This window comes from Oryzias latipes, chromosome 5, assembly GCF_053564925.1.
Source record: "Oryzias latipes strain Hd-rR chromosome 5, Olatipes_Hd-rR_3.1".
In the NCBI taxonomy this organism is placed as follows: domain Eukaryota; kingdom Metazoa; phylum Chordata; class Actinopteri; order Beloniformes; family Adrianichthyidae; genus Oryzias; species Oryzias latipes.
In genome coordinates this window covers 2,441,259-2,461,314 of record NC_136241.1, presented here as the reverse complement: position 1 = coordinate 2,461,314, position 20,056 = coordinate 2,441,259, and the positions used below count along the sequence as shown (strand labels likewise).

General features: G+C 44.3%; 1 protein-coding gene across 1 annotated transcript in view; it reads left to right on the top strand.

Annotated features, from left to right (window-relative positions):
* The window catches only part of ccdc71 (coiled-coil domain containing 71), a 43,401-nt gene extending 24,214 nt beyond the window's left edge, over positions 1-19,187 (top strand). Inside the window, exon 2 of the mRNA XM_023954695.2 lies at positions 16,169-19,187. Coding sequence (XP_023810463.1) covers positions 16,179-17,255 — 1,077 coding nt within the window. The 5' untranslated portion in view covers positions 16,169-16,178 and the 3' untranslated portion in view covers positions 17,256-19,187. The remainder of the gene's footprint in view (positions 1-16,168) is intronic.
* Positions 19,188-20,056: the final 869 nt, after the last annotated feature.

Below are 20,056 nucleotides of genomic sequence, written 5' to 3'. Positions count from 1 at the left end.
CACGCTGAAGTTTTATTTGTTTTTCTTTTGTCTAAATCAAAAATGTAGCGTTAACAAAAATGTTTGACTTCATTTTAGCTAATGAAATGGTTTCATTTTAGTTTGTGTCTGTTGGACATTTCAACTTAATACTGTTTCTTTGATTTTGTTATTACTTAGATTTAAACCTAACTTTTTCAAAAGAGAATAGAGTCTGAAATTCAATTTTTGGCTACGTTCACACTGCAGGGCTTAATGATCAATTCCGATTTTTTTGAAAAAATCAAAATTTTTTTGCAAGGCCATTTACGTTTCCAATTAAATGCGAACTTTTGTGATCTCCTATGTGACCGTGAAAGGACCCAGAAGTGACCCGCATGCACAGAATAGTACTCAACGGTGAACGACATCACTGTTGTTTGCTGAAGTAGCTAACGTTAATGTATGTCAACAACAGTAGCCGCGGTTACATGGGCAAAATATCTTGATCGGATCAATGGTCGGGTTAAAATTCAACCGTGCACATGGGCACAGAAAACCTTTTTCCGATTCGAACAAACGTTCACATGGGCCACACTCTCGGTCGGAATAAATCATTTGGGCATGCGCAGTAGTGTTAAAAAATCCCGGAAGAGGACATGAGTCCCGTTGTAAACACGCATTAATTTATGCAGCAGCTCTGTTATGTACGAGACGATCTCCCAAACGTGCTTTTATTAATGTAATGAATATAATGAAGCGCCTGTGCTCATCGTTTTATTTTTAATCCCCTTGGTCAGTACTTTTTTTGTGGAAGAACGGAGCTGGAAGAAGCCAGTTAGGAGAGGCTATAAACACGGGCTAACATTAGCCTTGTTTGATCATGGACACAAAATCCAGTACCATGCGGGAAAAGCTGTAATCTGCATCTTGGCTGGACGTAAATATGTGGGAATAACATCTGCCTTTATTTTCTCGGGACACAACTGGAAACACAAATCCATGTGATTGTTTGAACGTTTTTTTAGCACTAAGAGGCATTTCTGCTTTGAAAAGCTGGCACACCGCCCCAAAGCCGCTGTGTGAGCTGGCGGTCCGTGCTCTGCTCGGACACACACGGCTCTCCTGTAGTCGGCAGCCGCTAACCCAGAGCGGCGGGACGGATCGCAGTCCATCCAAGTCTCCCACACATAAACAACAAAACGCACACGTAACAAAGCATCTTCCTCCCTCCCCTCAAACACACATTAATAAATCCGGCTGCTCTCCTCAGAGAGAGACACGGTCCACTCGGTCCACTGGCTCCCGAGCTCGAACACAGAGCTAGGGTGCAGGTTCCGGACGTCGGTGGGCACGAAGCGCTCCTCCTCCGGCATCCCCCTCGAGAGGCTGTAAGATAGCCAAGAGGCGAAAAGCCAGCGGGGCGAAAGCGGAGCGGCGCTTTTCACGTGGCCTCCGCAGAGCAGCCGGTCGTTCCCGTATGCGCTCCAAAGCTTTCTCTCAGCGAAACACCGTCTATGAATGACGTAAACCAGAGCAGTAGTGACACACGATTGGAATAAACCGTTTACATGAACAACAATGGGATCAACAATCGGCATTACCCACCTGTCTCGATCGGAAAGAAATTTTGATCTGAACGAGTATGATCGGGGCAGACTATTCCGAACGGCGTGTTTACATGACGCATTTTTTTTCCGATCAGGCGTTCTTTACGATTACTTTGCTAGGTGTGTCAACAGCGGAGCTCTTTTTGCATTCATACATCCATTTTCACGAAGGAGCCAGCACAATTACAATCTTCTCATTTTAAGAAGGCATTGGAGCCAGGATCGTCTGTAACCACTGTTCTGGAATGGGAATGTGTATGTGGTAGGGCCACGTGCGTGTGTGTGTGTAAGAGAGAGGAGAGAGCGCGTGCAGCGAGGTAGGGAATTAGGGCGACGCGCATTCATGTTGTGTGTTATGGAGGAAGGAGAACGATAATAAAAGAAGGTTTCCCCCAGAGTAAATGCTATTGACTCTTTATTAACCCGCTCTGGAAAATCTGAGGGTCAGAATGAGGAAGCGAACCCCGAAGTAGGATCTGCCTTCTGTCCCCCGCGCTTCTTCTGACCACGGTCGGAAAGCAAAGAAAGTAATCGCGGGAAAGTTTCAACACCACGCTCAGCCATTTAGCTGGAAATCTTTTCAAAAACCGCCCGATTGCAATAAAAGCCCTCGAGTTTGGCCTGGATAGAGCGGTCACCCCAAATATTAATCCAATCGGTGACCTCGCTTCCCTTCCACTGAGTGGTCTCAGCAGCATCGTCCGCCATGGTTGATGTTTATGATCTCGTTCCCGCCTACTTCAATGCAGAAGTATCACGTTTGTAGCGTATCGATGACGTACGGGTCGGATTCATGTGGTCTGGCCATTCAGACGGAGGTCGCATTTCAAAAGATCGGATACGTATCGGATTCAGGACTACATACCCAAGTGGCCTGGGTCGCATTTCAAAAGATCGGAATTGTGTCGTTCAGACTGTGATGAAAAGATCAGATACAAGGGGCAAAAAAAATGGGGTTGTTTCAGCCTGCAGTGTGAACATAGCCTTTTACTTTAATCCAGACATTATTGTTGTTTCTTTTATATACATGACTTGGACCAAACTCTGGAATCTCTGACTTTAATTCCTTTATTCTCCAACAAAAACCTAGAAGGAGACATAAACTGTTATCCTGATTTCATCAAAAAGGTTTGGAAACTGTTAGATCAGATGTTTGCATTTGTTGTGGTTCATGATAGTTAACAGGAGCACAGCAAGGGATGACATCACATTAACCCAATGCATCATGGGAGTTGTAGTGATGGCAGTGGTGCTTATGCTGGACAGACTCATGTCTCTGAGCTTCATTAATTAATTTTATTAATTATTTGAAAGGTCAGTGGTTGAGAGTTGTGAGGAGATAGTGGGATGCGTGGTGAAGATGCTGTAGTTGCGTTGATACAGTGGAGTCTCGAGGCGGGAAAAGAATGTTTAGTTCAGGGGTCGGCAACCTTTTTTACTCAAAGAGCCATTTGGAACCGCCCCTAATGAAAAAGCGGAGAGGCATTACATTAATTAGACATGCATTTCTCCATTCTTCAACAATTCTGATCACAGTTGCAAAGAAAGGCAGGTGTAAGGGCCTGTTCACACCGGGACGAATTTCGCCGGCGATTTTCGCCGACGTTTAACGCCTCGTGACTAAACAAAGGGCACCAATGAGAGTGTGCACACCGACGCGAAAAAACGCCACGCGCCAAAGCGTAAAAAAAAAAACGCCTCGGGTTCGTTTTTTTTTTCGACGCGTCGCGTCGAAATCTATTCGACCAATGAGAATGGCGCTTTTGCACACGTGTCTGGAGCTTCTGAAGTTACAGTAAAACACAACTTGGGGGCGCTCAAACACAAAACTGCCTTGCTGAGAGTTGTGAGGAGATAGTGGGATGCGTGGTGAAGATGCTGTAGTTGCGTTGATACAGTGGAGTCTCGAGGCGGGAAAAGAATGTTTAGTTCAGGGGTCGGCAACCTTTTTTACTCAAAGAGCCATTTGGAACCGCCCCTAATGAAAAGGCGGAGAGGCATTACATTAATTAGACATGCATTTCTCCATTCTTCAACAATTCTGATCACAGTTGCAAAGAAAGGCAGGTGTAAGGGCCTGTTCACACCGGGACGAATTTCGCCGGCGATTTTCGCCGACGTTTAACGCCTCGTGACTAAACAAAGGGCACCAATGAGAGTGTGCACACCGACGCGAAAAAACGCCACGCGCCAAAGCGTAAAAAAAAAAAAACGCCTCGGGTTCATTTTTTTTTTCGACGCGTCGCGTCGAAATCTATTCGACCAATGAGAATGGCGCTTTTGCACACGTGTCTGGAGCTTCTGAAGTTACAGTAAAACACAACTTGGGGGCGCTCAAACACAAAACTGCCTTGCTGAGCACACATACCAGCGAAGAAGATAGACGCCAAGTAGCGTCAACACTGCCGTAAAGAAATAATGACGGACATTCTAAAATATCCCCTTACCAAGTACCAGTTGGAGCTACTGATGCTTGAAATATTCATGTTTTCTTTATATTATTCTGACAAGCGCGTAAATACTTGCTCTCTTCTTCTGAGTGAAAAGCGACTTTAAGAATCGTAAAGTTGCGCAGCGCCACCTTGTGTAAAGGAGTATTTCTGTTTACATTAAGCGCCATCTAATGTCAGGGAATGAAATTGCATGTTCGCTCGGCTCACCGTCAGCGGAAATCGCCTGGGTGTGAACACAAAAAACGTGGCGAAAAACGCTGGCGAATAACGCCTGGCGAATATTCGTCCCGGTGTGTACGGGCCTTAAAAGCCTGTTCACACCGGGACGAATTTCGCCGGCGATTTTCGCCGACGTTTAACGCCTCGTGACTAAACAAAGGGCACCAATGAGAGTGTGCACACCGACGCGAAAAAACGCCACGCGCCAAAGCGTAAAAAAAAAAACGCCTCGGGTTCGTTTTTTTTTTCGACGCGTCGCGTCGAAATCTATTCGACCAATGAGAATGGCGCTTTTGCACACGTGTCTGGAGCTTCTGAAGTTACAGTAAAACACAACTTGGGGGCGCTCAAACACAAAACTGCCTTGCTGAGAGTTGTGAGGAGATAGTGGGATGCGTGGTGAAGATGCTGTAGTTGCGTTGATACAGTGGAGTCTCGAGGCGGGAAAAGAATGTTTAGTTCAGGGGTCGGCAACCTTTTTTACTCAAAGAGCCATTTGGAACCGCCCCTAATGAAAAGGCGGAGAGGCATTACATTAATTAGACATGCATTTCTCCATTCTTCAACAATTCTGATCACAGTTGCAAAGAAAGGCAGGTGTAAGGGCCTGTTCACACCGGGACGAATTTCGCCGGCGATTTTCGCCGACGTTTAACGCCTCGTGACTAAACAAAGGGCACCAATGAGAGTGTGCACACCGACGCGAAAAAACGCCACGCGCCAAAGCGTAAAAAAAAAAAACGCCTCGGGTTCGTTTTTTTTTTCGACGCGTCGCGTCGAAATCTATTCGACCAATGAGAATGGCGCTTTTGCACACGTGTCTGGAGCTTCTGAAGTTACAGTAAAACACAACTTGGGGGCGCTCAAACACAAAACTGCCTTGCTGAGCACACATACCAGCGAAGAAGATAGACGCCAAGTAGCGTCAACACTGCCGTAAAGAAATAATGACGGACATTCTAAAATATCCCCTTACCAAGTACCAGTTGGAGCTACTGATGCTTGAAATATTCATGTTTTCTTTATATTATTCTGACAAGCGCGTAAATACTTGCTCTCTTCTTCTGAGTGAAAAGCGACTTTAAGAATCGTAAAGTTGCGCAGCGCCACCTTGTGTACAGGAGTATTTCTGTTTACATTAAGCGCCATCTAATGTCAGGGAATGAAATTGCATGTTCGCTCGGCTCACCGTCAGCGAAAATCGCCTGGGTGTGAACACAAAAAACGTGGCGAAAAACGCTGGCGAGTAACGCCTGGCGAATATTCGTCCCGGTGTGTACGGGCCTTAAGTATCCAATCCGTACCGGTAGCATGTGCGAAATGGGTCATCATCCTGTCGGCATTAGCCACTGTTAGCAACAATAATTACATCTTCAAATATCACGGTTAGGATTAGGTTAATGTAAGTCACGTAAGACCTGTGGTCCTGAAGCGCCCTTTGTTTATTATAGGCCGTGAAAAAAATTCCAGCGTCCAAACCTTGTCCCACTGGGTGGCTGGCGGCCCCCCTGAGATGCCCCTGCACCCCCCAGGGAGGCGCCCCCCCCCACAGTTTGAGAACCACTGCTCAACAGGATGCCACAGGGAACGTGGTCGCACGCCTTCTCCAAATCCACGAAATGCATATGGACTGGATAAGTGTACTCCCACGAACCCTCCAGCACCCTAAAGAGGGTGTAGAGCTGGTCCACTGTTCCATGACCAGGACGGAAACCGCACTGTTGTTCCTGGATCTGAGGTTCAACTATCGGACGGACGCTCCTCTCCAGTACCCTGGCATAGACTTTTCTAAGGAGGCTGAGGAGTGTAATTCCCTGGAAGTGTGAACACACCCTCCCCTTCTTAAAAAGGGGAACCAACCCAGTCCAGTGGTACAGTTCATGATTGCCAGCGATGCTGTAAAGATGTATCAGCCAAGACCCTCCTACAGCATCCAGAGACTTGAGGTACTCGGGGTGGCCTTGCCACCGAGGAGCTCATCAACCACCTCAGTGACTTTAGCCTGGGTGATGGACAGCCTCACCCCTAAGTCCTCATCCTCTGCTTCCTCAAAATAAGGCATGTCACCGCTTTATGGATCGCAAAGAGCACTATCCACCTAAACTGGAAATCCAGAAATGATCTTAGAATTAATCAATACAGAAATCTCATGTCTGTCTGACCATATTAGTTTAAAGATTATGTCTGTCTCCTCTACACATAATCTGTCTGCTTCAGACTCTCCCTGGTCCCAGCTGTTTAGTCACATCACCTAGTAGGGGTGGGATGGTCATGGGTTGAGCCTGGTCCTGGCTGGTCCAGCGCAGGTGCCTCTAGGAGAGGATAGAAAAAATGCTTGACATGCCTGCCTGGGCCAAAACGTCAGCAATTGAGATGCGATCCTGCCAGATGATGCCAAGAAGTTGTCTGAGGTTGTGCATGTGGAATGCGTTCAGGATATTTATTTAACCATTTATTAGCGTCCTTCAGCATCTGACTCTTGTTTTTCACTTAAACCCCTGACTGCAATTGAGTCACTGCAGCTGCACAGCAGCTCATGCAAAGATCACTAACAAAAATGCTGTCTGCAAAGCGGGCAAAAGTCCTGCGGAACCTCACAGCAATAAATTCTAGTTCAGCAACCTGATGGATCAGAGTGATGTGTACAACGCCACCGGCCATTGCCAATGTCGTGGCAGTGAGCGGTGAAATACGTGATTACTTCCGTGTGTGAGAAAATGGAACAGAGCTGCAACGCTGCATTGCAGACTGTCACTTAAATAAGCATTTTAGCCACATTAAAGCGCTCTCCTTCTCCCCGTCTTGCTGCCTCATCACACTTTGTTTCTGGAAAGAATCACCCCCCCCCCCCCCCCCCCTTCATTTTTAAAACACTGTTCAGGCTCCTGAACAGTTTGAAATGTAATGCAGAAGCTACATTTAGCAATGTTGGAAACAAACAACTTTATTTCCTCAATCATACTTTTAGAACCTCATCGGTTAAGGCACATTCATTCCATTTTTTTTTCTTGTACTGAAAAATGTTTATTGTAAAAATCAGACAATGCTGTCTGTTCCCTCGCTTTCAGAACAAATGTATTTTAAGTTACCAAAATAAAAGCACTATGAATTTGCTTAGATAAAAGCAACTTGTACAGGCGATACAGTTGCAGTACTTAACATTGTGGTGATTAGATTAGATTAAATAAACTTTATTCATCCCACAATGGGGAAATTCTCTTATCTTCAGCGGCAAAAAAAGACATTCAGAAATACAAACAGCAAAAAGAATGGGCAGACCCAGAGGATAAAGTGATCCGAACAGTATTATATATAAATAACATTATAAAACTACATTATAGATACTCTATGAAATAGTAAATTCAATTTAAACAAAAATAACTAAGTAAAATACACAGCAAAAGCAACCGCTAAAGAAAAAAACAACAACTGAAAAACAACAACAGTTTGTAAAAATGAATAAAATGAGTGAATGAAAAAGCAAAACAGCAAAGTCAAAACAAAAGATAAAAAACACCCTGGGTCCGTAGTGTGTCACTGTAACACGGTGTTGTACAGTCTGATGGCTGTGGGGAGGAATGACCTGCGGTTGTGTCCTTGCACTGTGGGTGCAACAGCCTGATGCTGAAGGAGCTGGTCAGTTGCCTCTATAGTTTGGTGCAGGGGGTAGGAAGAAGTTATCCATGATGGATGTCAGCTTAGCCAACATCCTCCTATCCCCCACCTCCTCGATGGACTCTAGTATGCAGCCCAGGACAGAGCCGGCCTTCTTAACCAGTTTGTTAAGCCTCCTCCTGTCTCTGTCTGTACTGCCCCCCGCCCACCACACAGTCTCCTCAGCAGGTGAAGGCAACTCTGACCCTTGCTGTTCAGAGTAAGGATGTGCCAAAATATCGATATGGTGATATATCCCGATATTTAGTCCCGCGATTGATTCTCGAGACGTCTTCATCAAGTTCGACCCTTTATTTACGTTTAAAGACCCTGTAAAACGTTATATTAACCATCCTTTGGGAAGACAATTCTTCAGAGGGTCGATAGGGGGCGCTCATTGCGAGATTGGCTGTCGCGGGCGGACGAAGAATAATACACATTCAAACAAAAATGGCAGAGGGGAAAAACAAGGAAAATAGTGAGAGCAGCAAGTTAAAAGACGCGCTGGCAGCATTGAAGTTGCATTATCGACACAGCCCGGCGCGGATACCTTTTTCCAGACGAAGCTACCGCCGTCTTCTGCAAGACAGAGCAGCGGCAATAACAAACGGAGAACGGTCTCCGTGCAGCGAGGTGGAGAACGAGGGGTTTGGGTTTTTATTGAATGCATTAGAGGCACGCTTTGACGTTCCCTCTCAGAAATACTGAAAAAAAGATCCCTGCACTGTACGGCCAGACCAGAGCTATGGTTGAGATGGAAACGGAAGATAGAGAGGCATCCCTGCTCTAGACCCCCCTTCTCCTCTAAGCAGCGGAAGACGAGCAGCTTGACGCTAAAAAGCCTGAACATGAACATATAAACATACATCACATGCACTTTAAGTTCTTCATGTATTTTATCCCTGGTCATTTATTTTGAAAGCAGTTTATGTCTTACAAATCTTAAAATAACGTTTCTAGCTACTTTTTTTTTTCTGGGAGAATTATATTTTTGTTTACACCACATTTGCACTAAATGGTGTCATTTATTTTTTAACAAGCACACTATCATTTGTTCACAGAATTAATATCTGATTTACAGCCATTTTTCTAAAAAATGTGATGGCTATGGTTTTGTTTTTCAAAAGTTAATACCAATGTGCCTGGCAGCTACTTGACATTGATTTTTATCCTGTTTACAGCAATCTTGGACTAAATAATGGCTGCTGTTCATGTTCACTATTGTTTAAACCAAGTTTTACAGATATTTCCAAATGAAAATTGTCATTGTTTGTCAAAGACAGAGTATTACTGATTTAAGCAATGTTACATAAAAGTCTGTTATTCACTACACCAAATAGGACACAAGTTGTTTATTATCAAAATAAATGGGGAAATATTTTCCCAAAAACAGTTTTTCAAGTTCTTCTTTCTTAAAGTTTGATATATTGTGAGTTGTAAGAGATGAGATCTATCGACTACCACAATATCGCCATATCGTGATAGTATCGTTATCGTGAGCAATGTGTCGCAAATCGAATCGTATCGTGAGGTACCCAGTGATTCCCAGCCCTAGTTCAGAGCATCCGTGTTATTGGTCCAGTCCAGTTTGTTGTTCAGGTGAACACCCAGGTATTTAAATGTGTCCACAATCTCAATGTCTGAAGCCTGGATGTTCACCGGAGAGTGTGATGGTTAGAACCTCCTGAAATCCAGGACCAGCTCTTTTGTCTTGCTGGTGTTTAGCAGCTGGTGGTTATTTTCACACCAGCCCACAAAGTCAGAGATGACCCCCCTGGACTTCTGCTCGTCCCCCCCTGATACACAGCCCACAGTGGCACTGTCATCTGAGAAGTTCTGCAGGTGCTGGGAGTTGTATATAAAGTCTTGTACAGGGTGAACAAGAAGGGGGAGAGCACAGTCCCTTGAGGTGCCCCCGTGCTGCAGACCACCACATCAGACACACAGCCTCACAAACTGTGGCCCGTCTGTGAGGTAGTTGATGGTTCACACCTGCAACCTCCAGCTTCCTCCTCAGCAGTGATTGCTGGATGCTGTTGAAAGCACTGGAGAAATCAAAAAGCATGACTCTCACAGTGCTTCCAGGGGCCTCCGGGTGAGACAGGGCCCGATGCTGCAGGTAGATGATGGCGTCATCCACCCCGATGCCTGGTCGATATGCAAACTGCAGCAGGTCCAGTGCTGAGCTCACCTGGGTGCAGAGATGGCTGAGGATGATCCTCTCCATAGTCTTCATCAGGTGGGGGATTAAGGCGACAGGTCTGAAGTGGTTTGGTTCCGTAGGACGAGGTACCTTTGGAACCGGAACCAGGCAGGAAGTCCTCCAGAGGACTGGTACCTTCTCCAGTCTGAGGCTCATATTAAATATGAACAGCATCACCACACAGAGCTGGTCTGCACACTCCCTGAGGAGCCTGGAGGTGATGCTGTCAGGGCCTGTTGCCTTCCTGGCCTTTGTTCTCCTTAACTCCATCCTAACCTGATTCAGGGTGAGGCAGAGGGGGGTTGGAGGATGGGTGGGCGGTGGCTGGTCTGGTGCTGTGAGTCGTTAGGGGGTCCCTTTGTTCCAGTTGGAGGAAGGGCAGAGTGGACTGCTTGGTGCTGAGGTGGTAACAGCTGCAGCTGGGAGGAGACGCCTGAGCTGGAAAGGTGTGAAGAGGGGGCCGTGTGGGTGGAGACTGTGGGCTGGGCAGAATCAAATCGGTTAAAGAACAGATTCAGTTAATTTGCCCAGGGTTGGTCACCTGTGACCTGGCGACCATTTCCAGCCTCAGCATGTCCTGAGATGTGTTTTAGACCCCTCCACACATCACGGATGTTGTTCTGTTCCAGGCGCTGCTCCAGCTTCTTCCTGTAGCGTCTTTGCACTTCCTGATGTTGTATTTCAGGTCCTTCTGTACTCTGCGTAGCTCCTCCTTGTCCCCAGAGAGAAAAGCCCTCTTCTTTTCATTTAGGAGGGTCTTCAGCTCAGGAGTGACCCAGGGCTTGTTGTTGGAAAAACACTGCATTGATTTTGTTTGCACTGTGTTTTCCATACAACAATTGACATAGTCCGTGATGCAGTCAGTGAGACTGTCAATGCCCCCCCCCCCCCCCCCCCCCCCCCCCCCCCCCCGTGTGGACTGCAGAGAACGTCCCGGTCTGTGGTGCTAAAACAGTCCCTTAGTCGCTCTGTTACCTCCTCAGTCCAGATCTTCACTGTTTTAACCTGTGGTTTCTGATGTTTCACCACTGGAGTGTACGCAGAAAAGATGGACCAGGTTGTGATCAGAGCGTTCTAAAGGGGGGAGGGGGGCAGAAGTATATGCATTCTTTACATTAGCATATAAAAGGTCCAGAGTTTTCCTGTCCCTTGTATGACAGTTGGGTGAAGTTGGACAGGGTGGTGGAGAGGGGGGGTGCATCGATGGTTAAAGTCCCCAGTTAGCAGAATCATGGCCTGCGGGTGTTGTGTCTGCAGCTGGGACACGGTGCTGTGCACGTGTTCACTAGCGACAGCAGCGTCAAATATAATGAATGTCACCATTTTATTACAATGGAAGGCATACATACACATAGTACAGAGACCGCTACACTGTGCATTTGTAGCCAGGGTCCCCCAGACACCCACACGGGATAGCAAATGGAGGAAATGCGCCCACCGGGCGACCCACGTCAGCTACCGCAGGAGCAGGGCCAACAGAACTGCCACAGGGGCCCCCCAATGCCACAGAGCAGGGGCTTACGGTAGCATGGAGTATGCAAGCTTCCCCACCGCACCATTAAACATAAATCTGTAAAGTTATTGCTCAGAGTTCAGTAAGTTCAGTTTAGAATCTTTCTATTGAATTGTGTTCATGATCCTTTTGATCTGATGTTTTACCCTACATCTATCCCCACAAAGCCCATTGAGACTACTGTTGTTGTGATTTTGGGCTATACAGATAAAATTGAATTGAATAGAATTAATTTGAATTGTAGATCTGGAGAAAGCTTATGATAGGGGGCCCAGAGAGGAACTGTGGTATATATGAGAAAAACTGGAGTGACAGAGAAGTATGTTAGAGCAGTGCAGGACATGTATGAGGGCTGTAAGACAGTGGTGAGGTGTGTGCTGTATGGGTGACAGAGGAGTTGAAGGTGTTCTAAAGTGTTTATGAGATAATGTCTCGGAGGAGCCTGTGTGTTCTCCAACAAATTGGCTTAGGGTTGGAAATGGCAGAGACCTCGCTAAAGATGCGATCACTCAGGACTGATGAGGGGTAGTGTACAAAGAAACATTCTTGCATGTTTGCAAGTTGCTTAAAGCGTGGTGGGTGGTTGTACATGTGCTGTTTTATTTGTTTTTTTCCGTACGGGGAAGACAAAAGAAGACATTTGCAATAGTTCGTCACAACTGTAGTTGCTACTGGCGGGACTGGCTGTGTGGTTTGCCTAGCCCGGGGGTCGGCAACCCGCGGCTCAGGAGCTGCATGTGGCTCTTTAGCGCTGCCCTAGTGGCTCCCTGGAGCATTTTCAAAAATGTTTGAAAATGTAAAAAAATGGGGGAGAGAAATATATTTTTGGTTTTAATATGGTTTCTGTAGGAGGAAAAACAAGACACAAACATTCTTAACGGTTTCCAATGCTGTAAGAATGCGTAGAATAAAACTTTGTAACGTCAAGCAGGTACGTCACTTGCAGAGTACAAAACGGAAGCCAAGCTGTCTGGAAGTTGAGCTGTCAATCAATTGGCTGTGCTGGAGAAATGTCAGTGTCTCATACAAGGCACGTCTCAGAGCAGTTTCAGAGAGGAGCAGGCAGAAAGCTTAGCTGCGAGCATAGTCTCCTTTCTGGCATTACAAAGCCCCTTTCCTTAAGACACGCACCACATTGAACATTACACAGGAGTCATCAACCACTCCCCCTCCCACACTCACGGTGCAACATAAAGAAACAAACATAACAGGAAGAATAAACTAAGGTGGAACAACAAAACTGCCATGTGAAAAGAAACGTGGGCAAACAGAAACGCTCATGCTGAGCCCTAATTAGATCAAGAGACCGCATCCCACAATCCCCTGCTGCTAACAGACCTAAAATGCACATGACCGCCACTACAATATTACTTTTTTTTAAACTTTATTGTACAAAACAAAAGTACAATACAAAACACAAATTTACAAATTAAACTTCAGATATGCCAGGGGAGCATTTTGTTCGAATCCTCAAAATAAAAAGGACATCAAAAATCGGATTTCTTTATTACATTTCTTTAATTTTATCAAAGCAATGAAACATAATTTATTGATATTGTAGCAACCTGGGGGTTAGCCCCACCTTCAGCCCCTAAGGCTCATGGGAAGTGGGGAGTTTTGGGGTAAAACCTTGAGTGAGAGTCTTGTGAATTGAAGTGACTTAGATGCTGTTTTGGGTGTTTACATGTGATAGAATAAAGGGGCTTGATCCTGAGAAGGAATGTCGGTGAGCTTCCTGTTTATGTCATCTTGAAATCATCCGGTGTCGTGCGGTGTATGAGGCACAGACAGCTCACCAATGACGCCACTATGCTAGCAGTTTGGCTTTATCTTCCCCGCTAAAGTGACGTCCCGGCTGGGTCGTTACAATATTGTAATGAAGTCAAACTTGAACAGAGCAGTCACGTGACGCGTCGTTATCCGCAGAATGCACTGCAGGGCAAATAAACATTTAATCATTAATAATGCTCAATATGTATTTGTAGCAACTTAATCATTTTGATAGTAGGCTAATATAGCTAATATAGATACATATTGAATGTGTTGCCTTCATTATAAGGCTTAAATAGGACTTTTAATATTTTGCTGCTCCAGACATTTTTGTTTTTTTCGTCCAATTTGGCTCTTTCAACATTTTGGGTTGCCGACCCCTGGCCTAGCCATTCAGATCACACTGAGTGGGACAATGCTGGAGAAAGAGTGGCCTGGCTGCAACAGAGCCAAAAGAAGCAGTTTAATATCAGCCTGTCTGATTAAAGAAAAAGGCTGGAGCTGATTTACATCAAAATAACACTTATAGGCACCGATACTTGACGTGGTCAATAATCAGTCGACCCCTAGTTCCATTATACCTACAGCTTCTCCACCGTGCTAGTAGGCAGTCATATGACATCACATAATTGATCACATTTTTGTAATGTTCTTATTTATTTAAATATTCTTTTACTTTTAATTCTGGTGACACTCAATTTGTTTAGTTTATACACTTAAAATCCAACATCATTCTGTATTTTAGAGCAATAATTACATTGCCTCAAGTGTTGTTTTTTTTACTATTCTCTACTATATATGTAAAGATCATGAACCAGCAATCTGGGGCCTCATTTATAAACGTTGCGTACGCACAAAAGAAGGCGTACGCCACTCTCTACGCAATAGTTGAGATTTATAAAAAGCAAACTTGACGGGAAAATGTGCGGTCCTTCACGCAAGCTCTGACCCAGGCGTACGCACAAAAACGGGTGAAATGAGAAACGGCGACACCGTCGGCAGATGGAAGAAACACGTGAAAGTGACAGTGTGTGCCAAATTGTGCTGGCATGTGCTGTGCTACACAATGTGGCACAGCTTAAAAACGTGCCTCTACCCCCTGGCGCTGATTGCTGTGTTGGCCCCGACCCTGAACCCCATCCCCACGCATTTGAGCCAAACGCTGCTGCTGTGCGCCAGCGTTTGGAAGTGATGCGTCGCTTGTAAAGAAAAAGAGGTGTGGAAAATATTATTTATTTAAGAATTCCCTCATCGTGCAGTTTATTTCAGTCAGGGCGATCTTGATTTCGTCCAACTCCTTGGCCACCTCTCTGATTGAACTACTGACTTCCCTCTGCATTTCAAGGACTGCATCGGTGAGGAAACGTCCACTGCTGGAGGGTTGAGAGCCGCGTGCCGTGGAGACGCTGGGTCCAGACGGCTGCTCAGCTGCAGCATCGTAACCACTGGCCCCGCTGGAACACCCAGCAACTAAAATAAAATTGTTCTATATTAATAATCTGTAATTGTGTAGCCTGCATACATGTGACTTGACTGCATTCATTTGAATTATTTCTCTTACCTGTGTCACCCTGACCCTGGCGCGTCGGCATCCCCTCCGTCTCAGTCAGGTGACTGAGGCGGAGGAGGACGCCGATAAGGGGGGCTTAATAGGGATTCCCCAATAATAGCGGTCAGTTTCTCCTCAAGAGGGGTCAGCTCCGGTCCCCCCCCCCCACGTGGCGGACACACTCTGCCGATGCAGCACTAGACGTTTTTTTGCCTCGACTTTGATGTCCGATCATTTCTTTTATTTCTTTTTCATTTCGGCCACGGTCCGAGGTTGTGAGGCTACAGCATTTACGGCGTCTGCCACCGTTTGCCGCTCACGTACCTTTTTGGCATTAGTAATGCCCACACTGGGCCCTCCAAACAACATTTTTCTCCTCTTTTCCACCTCGCCAACGATAACTTCTACTTCACATTGAGTGAAGTTACGTTTTTTTGATTTCCTCTCTGTGTTTGCCATGATTTAGCAAGCCATGAATATTAATTTGTGGGCGTTTCACGGACTATTTATGGGCAACTATGGGCGTGTCATGTAGCCGCAAAAGCTGCGCTGCATTTAGAATCGGTTGTGATTTATAAAGGGAAAGATGCGTAGGATGTGCGTGCGCACGGTTTTATAAATCCGAATATTTCTGTGCGTACGCACGTCCTATGTTTCATCCGGACGCCACTTCTGACGCAAATCCTACGCAAAGTTTTATAAATGAGGCCCCAGATGTCACAAATATTCCTACTTTTTTTTTTTCTGGAACAGATTAAATGTGTGAGAGTAGTCAAATACTCGTTAGGGCACCGTTATTTTCTTTACCGTTATACAAATAAATTCTTAAAAACACAACGTGATTTCCTAGATTCTTTTTTTACATTCCGTCTCTTACAGTATAAGTGTCTATGATAAACAGTACCAACCTCTAATAGTTTAAGTTGGACAAGTTGCAGAATCTTTGACAAAATTCTTTTTTGAAGCACTGTATGTCTTTTAAAAAGTTTTTTTATTCTTGGTATTTTATAAAAACGATGGTGCACTGCATGTAGGCTGGTGTAGATGCACCACTTGTCAATGAAAGATCTCACATTTATAATAAATGCTTCTATTTACATATCAATATTTGATCATCTTCATTTAATCACACAGTAGAAATAAGTGCGATTCTTTTTTTTCTTGCTCTAAAAAGAAAGAAAGAAAGTAATTTTTTTCTAATTCTTTCACTCAAGATGTTTTTCTTATTTTTGTCTGCAGGTTTAGAGAAATGTCTGACACGCCACAAGGTTCCCTGGTCAGCCGCCCACTGGCCTTCACAAATGAAGAGCGCAGAGCTGTTCACTCCTGGTCCCGGATTTCATCAGCAGGCCTCAGCGTCCTCTTGGACACTCAGAAGGTTCTTAGCCCAATGTCCCGAGATCTCTCAAGCACGGAGGAGCTTGTGACATTTCTACAGGAGCTATGCGAGGAAGGCCACAGGCCCATTGTGCTGCGAAGTAAGGAAGTTTATGGATACCGCTCCTACACAAGCCAGCCCCTGACTGAAGACATGCTAAAGCTAGCCAGTAAGAATGTCAACAGGCCCGCAGCCAAGAAAAGGAAGAGAAAGCCCATGGTCAAAAAGCGGGAGGTTCACCCATCTTGGATCTCATCTGATAGGAACAACCCTAGGATTCAAGGGATCCGACCTGCAGAAGTATTTGTGGACCATCACACAGTTGTCGGTAGCAGGACAGCCAGTCAAATGGTGGAGATGTCGCTGGTGGACTTGCAGCCGTGCCTCAGACTGACAAACATAGAAGGTTTGTCTGGTTTTCCCACCGCCAGACTTCAAATCCACACAATCAGAGACCCGTCCTCCGAGATGCAAACTGTTACCTTTCCATCACAGCAGCACTGTCCAACTCTTTCAGGAATACCCTCTCAGCCTTCCCAGAACGGAGGTGGGGCCTCCACCAAAGCTGTGGCCTTGTTTAGTCATAAAAGCCTGTCCTGTCCTATTCGTTTGGATGGTGCCCTAATTGGAGATTCTGCTCCAGTTTTTAATCCCAACGGTCGGGTGTTCCCGCAAACTCACACAGAGCTGACCAGCAATGGTTGGAGGGGAAACGGCGTTCACAGAGATGTTCAGGGCTCTAAGGATCTAGGGAATCCTGCTGGAAGGAGAAATAGCTGGAAGGACAAAAAACATTTTATTCGAAGAGTAATAAAAGTGGATGACTCTCGCTCCGTGGCTGAGGCCCGTCAAAAAGCCCAGAAGATATTGCAGGTCAACCTTTCTCCTGTGATACAGATCCAACCTCTTAACCGTGCGCTAAGAGACTTCAGACTCCAGAGAAAGTGATTATACCCCCCCTGATTCTTTTCACCTCCAGAACCCCTTCTACAGATGTTATTATTTGACTTTCATTAGCCCCATCCGCCAGGTTTCTTGTGTTTGTAGCAGATCCATGACATTGATTTTTGTGATTGCTGCTGGATGTTTGGAGATGTTTGCAAAAGCTTCTGGTAATGTTAGGCATTTGAAGTACGGTGGTAGTCTTCCCAGCAGGCTGGGAATTGACTGAGACAAATGCTGGTACATTTAAACTGTCAGCCTTAGTTCATTCTGTGCAAAACTTCAGCTGAACATGAATCAGCCTTCAGAACCAGACCCATCATTCTCTGTTGGTTGGAAGAAAGAATTTCTGTCCTTTTAAGAAAGGTTTGGCTATGGGCTCAGAGTAATAAGTGAAAACAAATAAAAGCCAGATTTTTAAAATTGAATAGTTTTTTTCTTTAACAGTTGTTGTGTCTCATAACGACACTATTGTAGTACGGCACCACACTTAACACCTGAAAAAAGACCAAATTGTACTTCAGTTCCTAGTGATTTTAGAAGGGGAAACTTTGTTTTCCTGGTCTTCCTTTTTGTCATTACCACCTGGGAGGCTCAGTCCAGAAACACACATGGGGCTCACTGTAGGCAAAAAACCTGCAACATTATAACTTGGAAATAAAACCCTTATAATAGCAAATTTGTCATTTTTGCAATATTTAATATCTTTCTGGCACAGCAATTATTGGAAAAGCTATTCTGAAGTTGTATCCAAGCCTTGTTTAAATGAAAAAAATCTGAATTGAATCTGTTTTGTAGGATTTCAAATATTCTGATTGTCATAAAAAAAATTAGGCGAGTACTTGGCCTCTGTTCATGTTCTGAAGTTGAAGTTGCTTCGCATCAGGTTTTTTTCTGATCAAAGAGATACACAGCACAGCTGTTATTACAGTCTGTTGGCAGGATTGATGTTTTAAGATGTTTCTGTTCAATCTGTGGCTGCTAATCTGTTTCTTGAGCCGTTTCATTAGAAACTATAGAACTAGTGTATGGTTCACGTCCCAGCATTACCTTGTGCTTTGTTGAACTGAACTGTCCAACACTAAAGAAAAACAGACCTGTAGTTTTTGAAGCTCCTCAAATGTGGTTTTACTGTTACAGCCCACTTGAAAATCGAACGAAATGCACTTTGTAATTCAGTGTTGATAAATTCTGCAAAAACGACACACTGAGATTTGGTGGGTCTACAAACGGCTAATGGCTTCCTTTTGGGAGAGGTGTATTAGCACTACAGGTGCTAACATTTTCATGCTGGTGCTGGCACAGATCGTGTCTTCTGCTGTCTCTTTCACTTGTTCAGACTGATGCATTTCAGAGAAGTCCACTCCCTGTTGGGTATTGATGCCATTTAGCACACCAAACCGCCTTGTGTGCTTTTCGAAGTGTTAATACTGTGAGAAACCACCCAGATCCTTCAGTTCATCATCTTTGGTAAAAACTGTGTATTTTGTGTTACAAAGTGACATTCCACAACATTTTTCATTTTAGTTTTCAGAGCTAATATTTGGAAACAAATCTGTATGTATTGTAATGTATTAGCCTTTATTTAAACTTTTATTTAAAGTCTCAATCTTTAATAAATGACATCAAACTCTAAAAAGAACTAGCAATGTACCTAAATTAGATCTGTTTTAGAAATACTACAAAAAACTATGATAAATGGAGGTATTTTTGACGAGGAACCTGTTGCCTTTCTCAAGCAAAGACCAAGTTGGCATTTGGCGACCACATCCATGTATTTCACATCTTTGTCCCTTTCTCTCTATTATTTTCATTTATGCAGCCACTCCTGTCATTTTTTCCTTCCATTTTTTTCTGTTAGACTTTTTGTAATATAATGTATTTCCTACGCGATCTTTGTAAATGTTTTTGTTCAATAAAAACAAAAAGACTCTTAAATTTCTTTCAATTGTTGCATTTTTTAAATTATATATTCACAAGAGCAAGAAAAACGCTTTCACTAAATACTGAAAAAGGGTCTCCATATTTAAAATATGTGCTTATTTATTGAAATTACAAAGTGCAGGAATAATCAAATTTTCCTTTATTAAATAAGCAAGAGATTGCATTCTGAAAGGTTTTATTCACGGTCCAAGATGTGATTGATACATTTTTGTCCTTGATGTCTTTGAAATTTAGAGAAACTTAGGATTTGGTTGTTTGCTCTTCTCCAATCAACACGCAAAGTGGGGTCAAATAACTTTAAATTCCTCCCATCACATTTTTCAGAAAGTCTTTTTAAAAAAGTTCCCAGTGTTTTTTTTATTATGACTGATGTTTTTAACCAAAATCCCACAACCTAAATGTCTCAAAAAGCCATATTTTATAATTATCTGAAGTCTCTTTCCAAAGTCTCCTCTACATGGGCGTGGCCATTGATGCTGAGCTGAGTAGCCCCGCCCTTGATCCTCCCTTTCTGATAACTGCATGAGTAAAGAGCTTGACACGAGGGGGGGGGGGGTCACAAACGACACCAACTAACAGTACATTTAAATGAAATTAAACTTTATAAAAGAAAGCATTTATCATACATTGCGCCACTTGAAGCGCTTTAACATTAAGAACAAAAAACACAATATAACAGTTAAAGACCCAACCAACTCTTCTGCCTGCCCACTCCCTCTGTTAAAACATAAGACCCATGACCCCACCCACAGTGAGATGGTTTAAAATTCTGAAGATGCAGTAAAATTAGCTCTCTCTCATCTTCAGAAGCAATAAAAATTTCAGCTTTGTCCTGGTTGAGCTGTAAGAAGTTTTCTGCCATC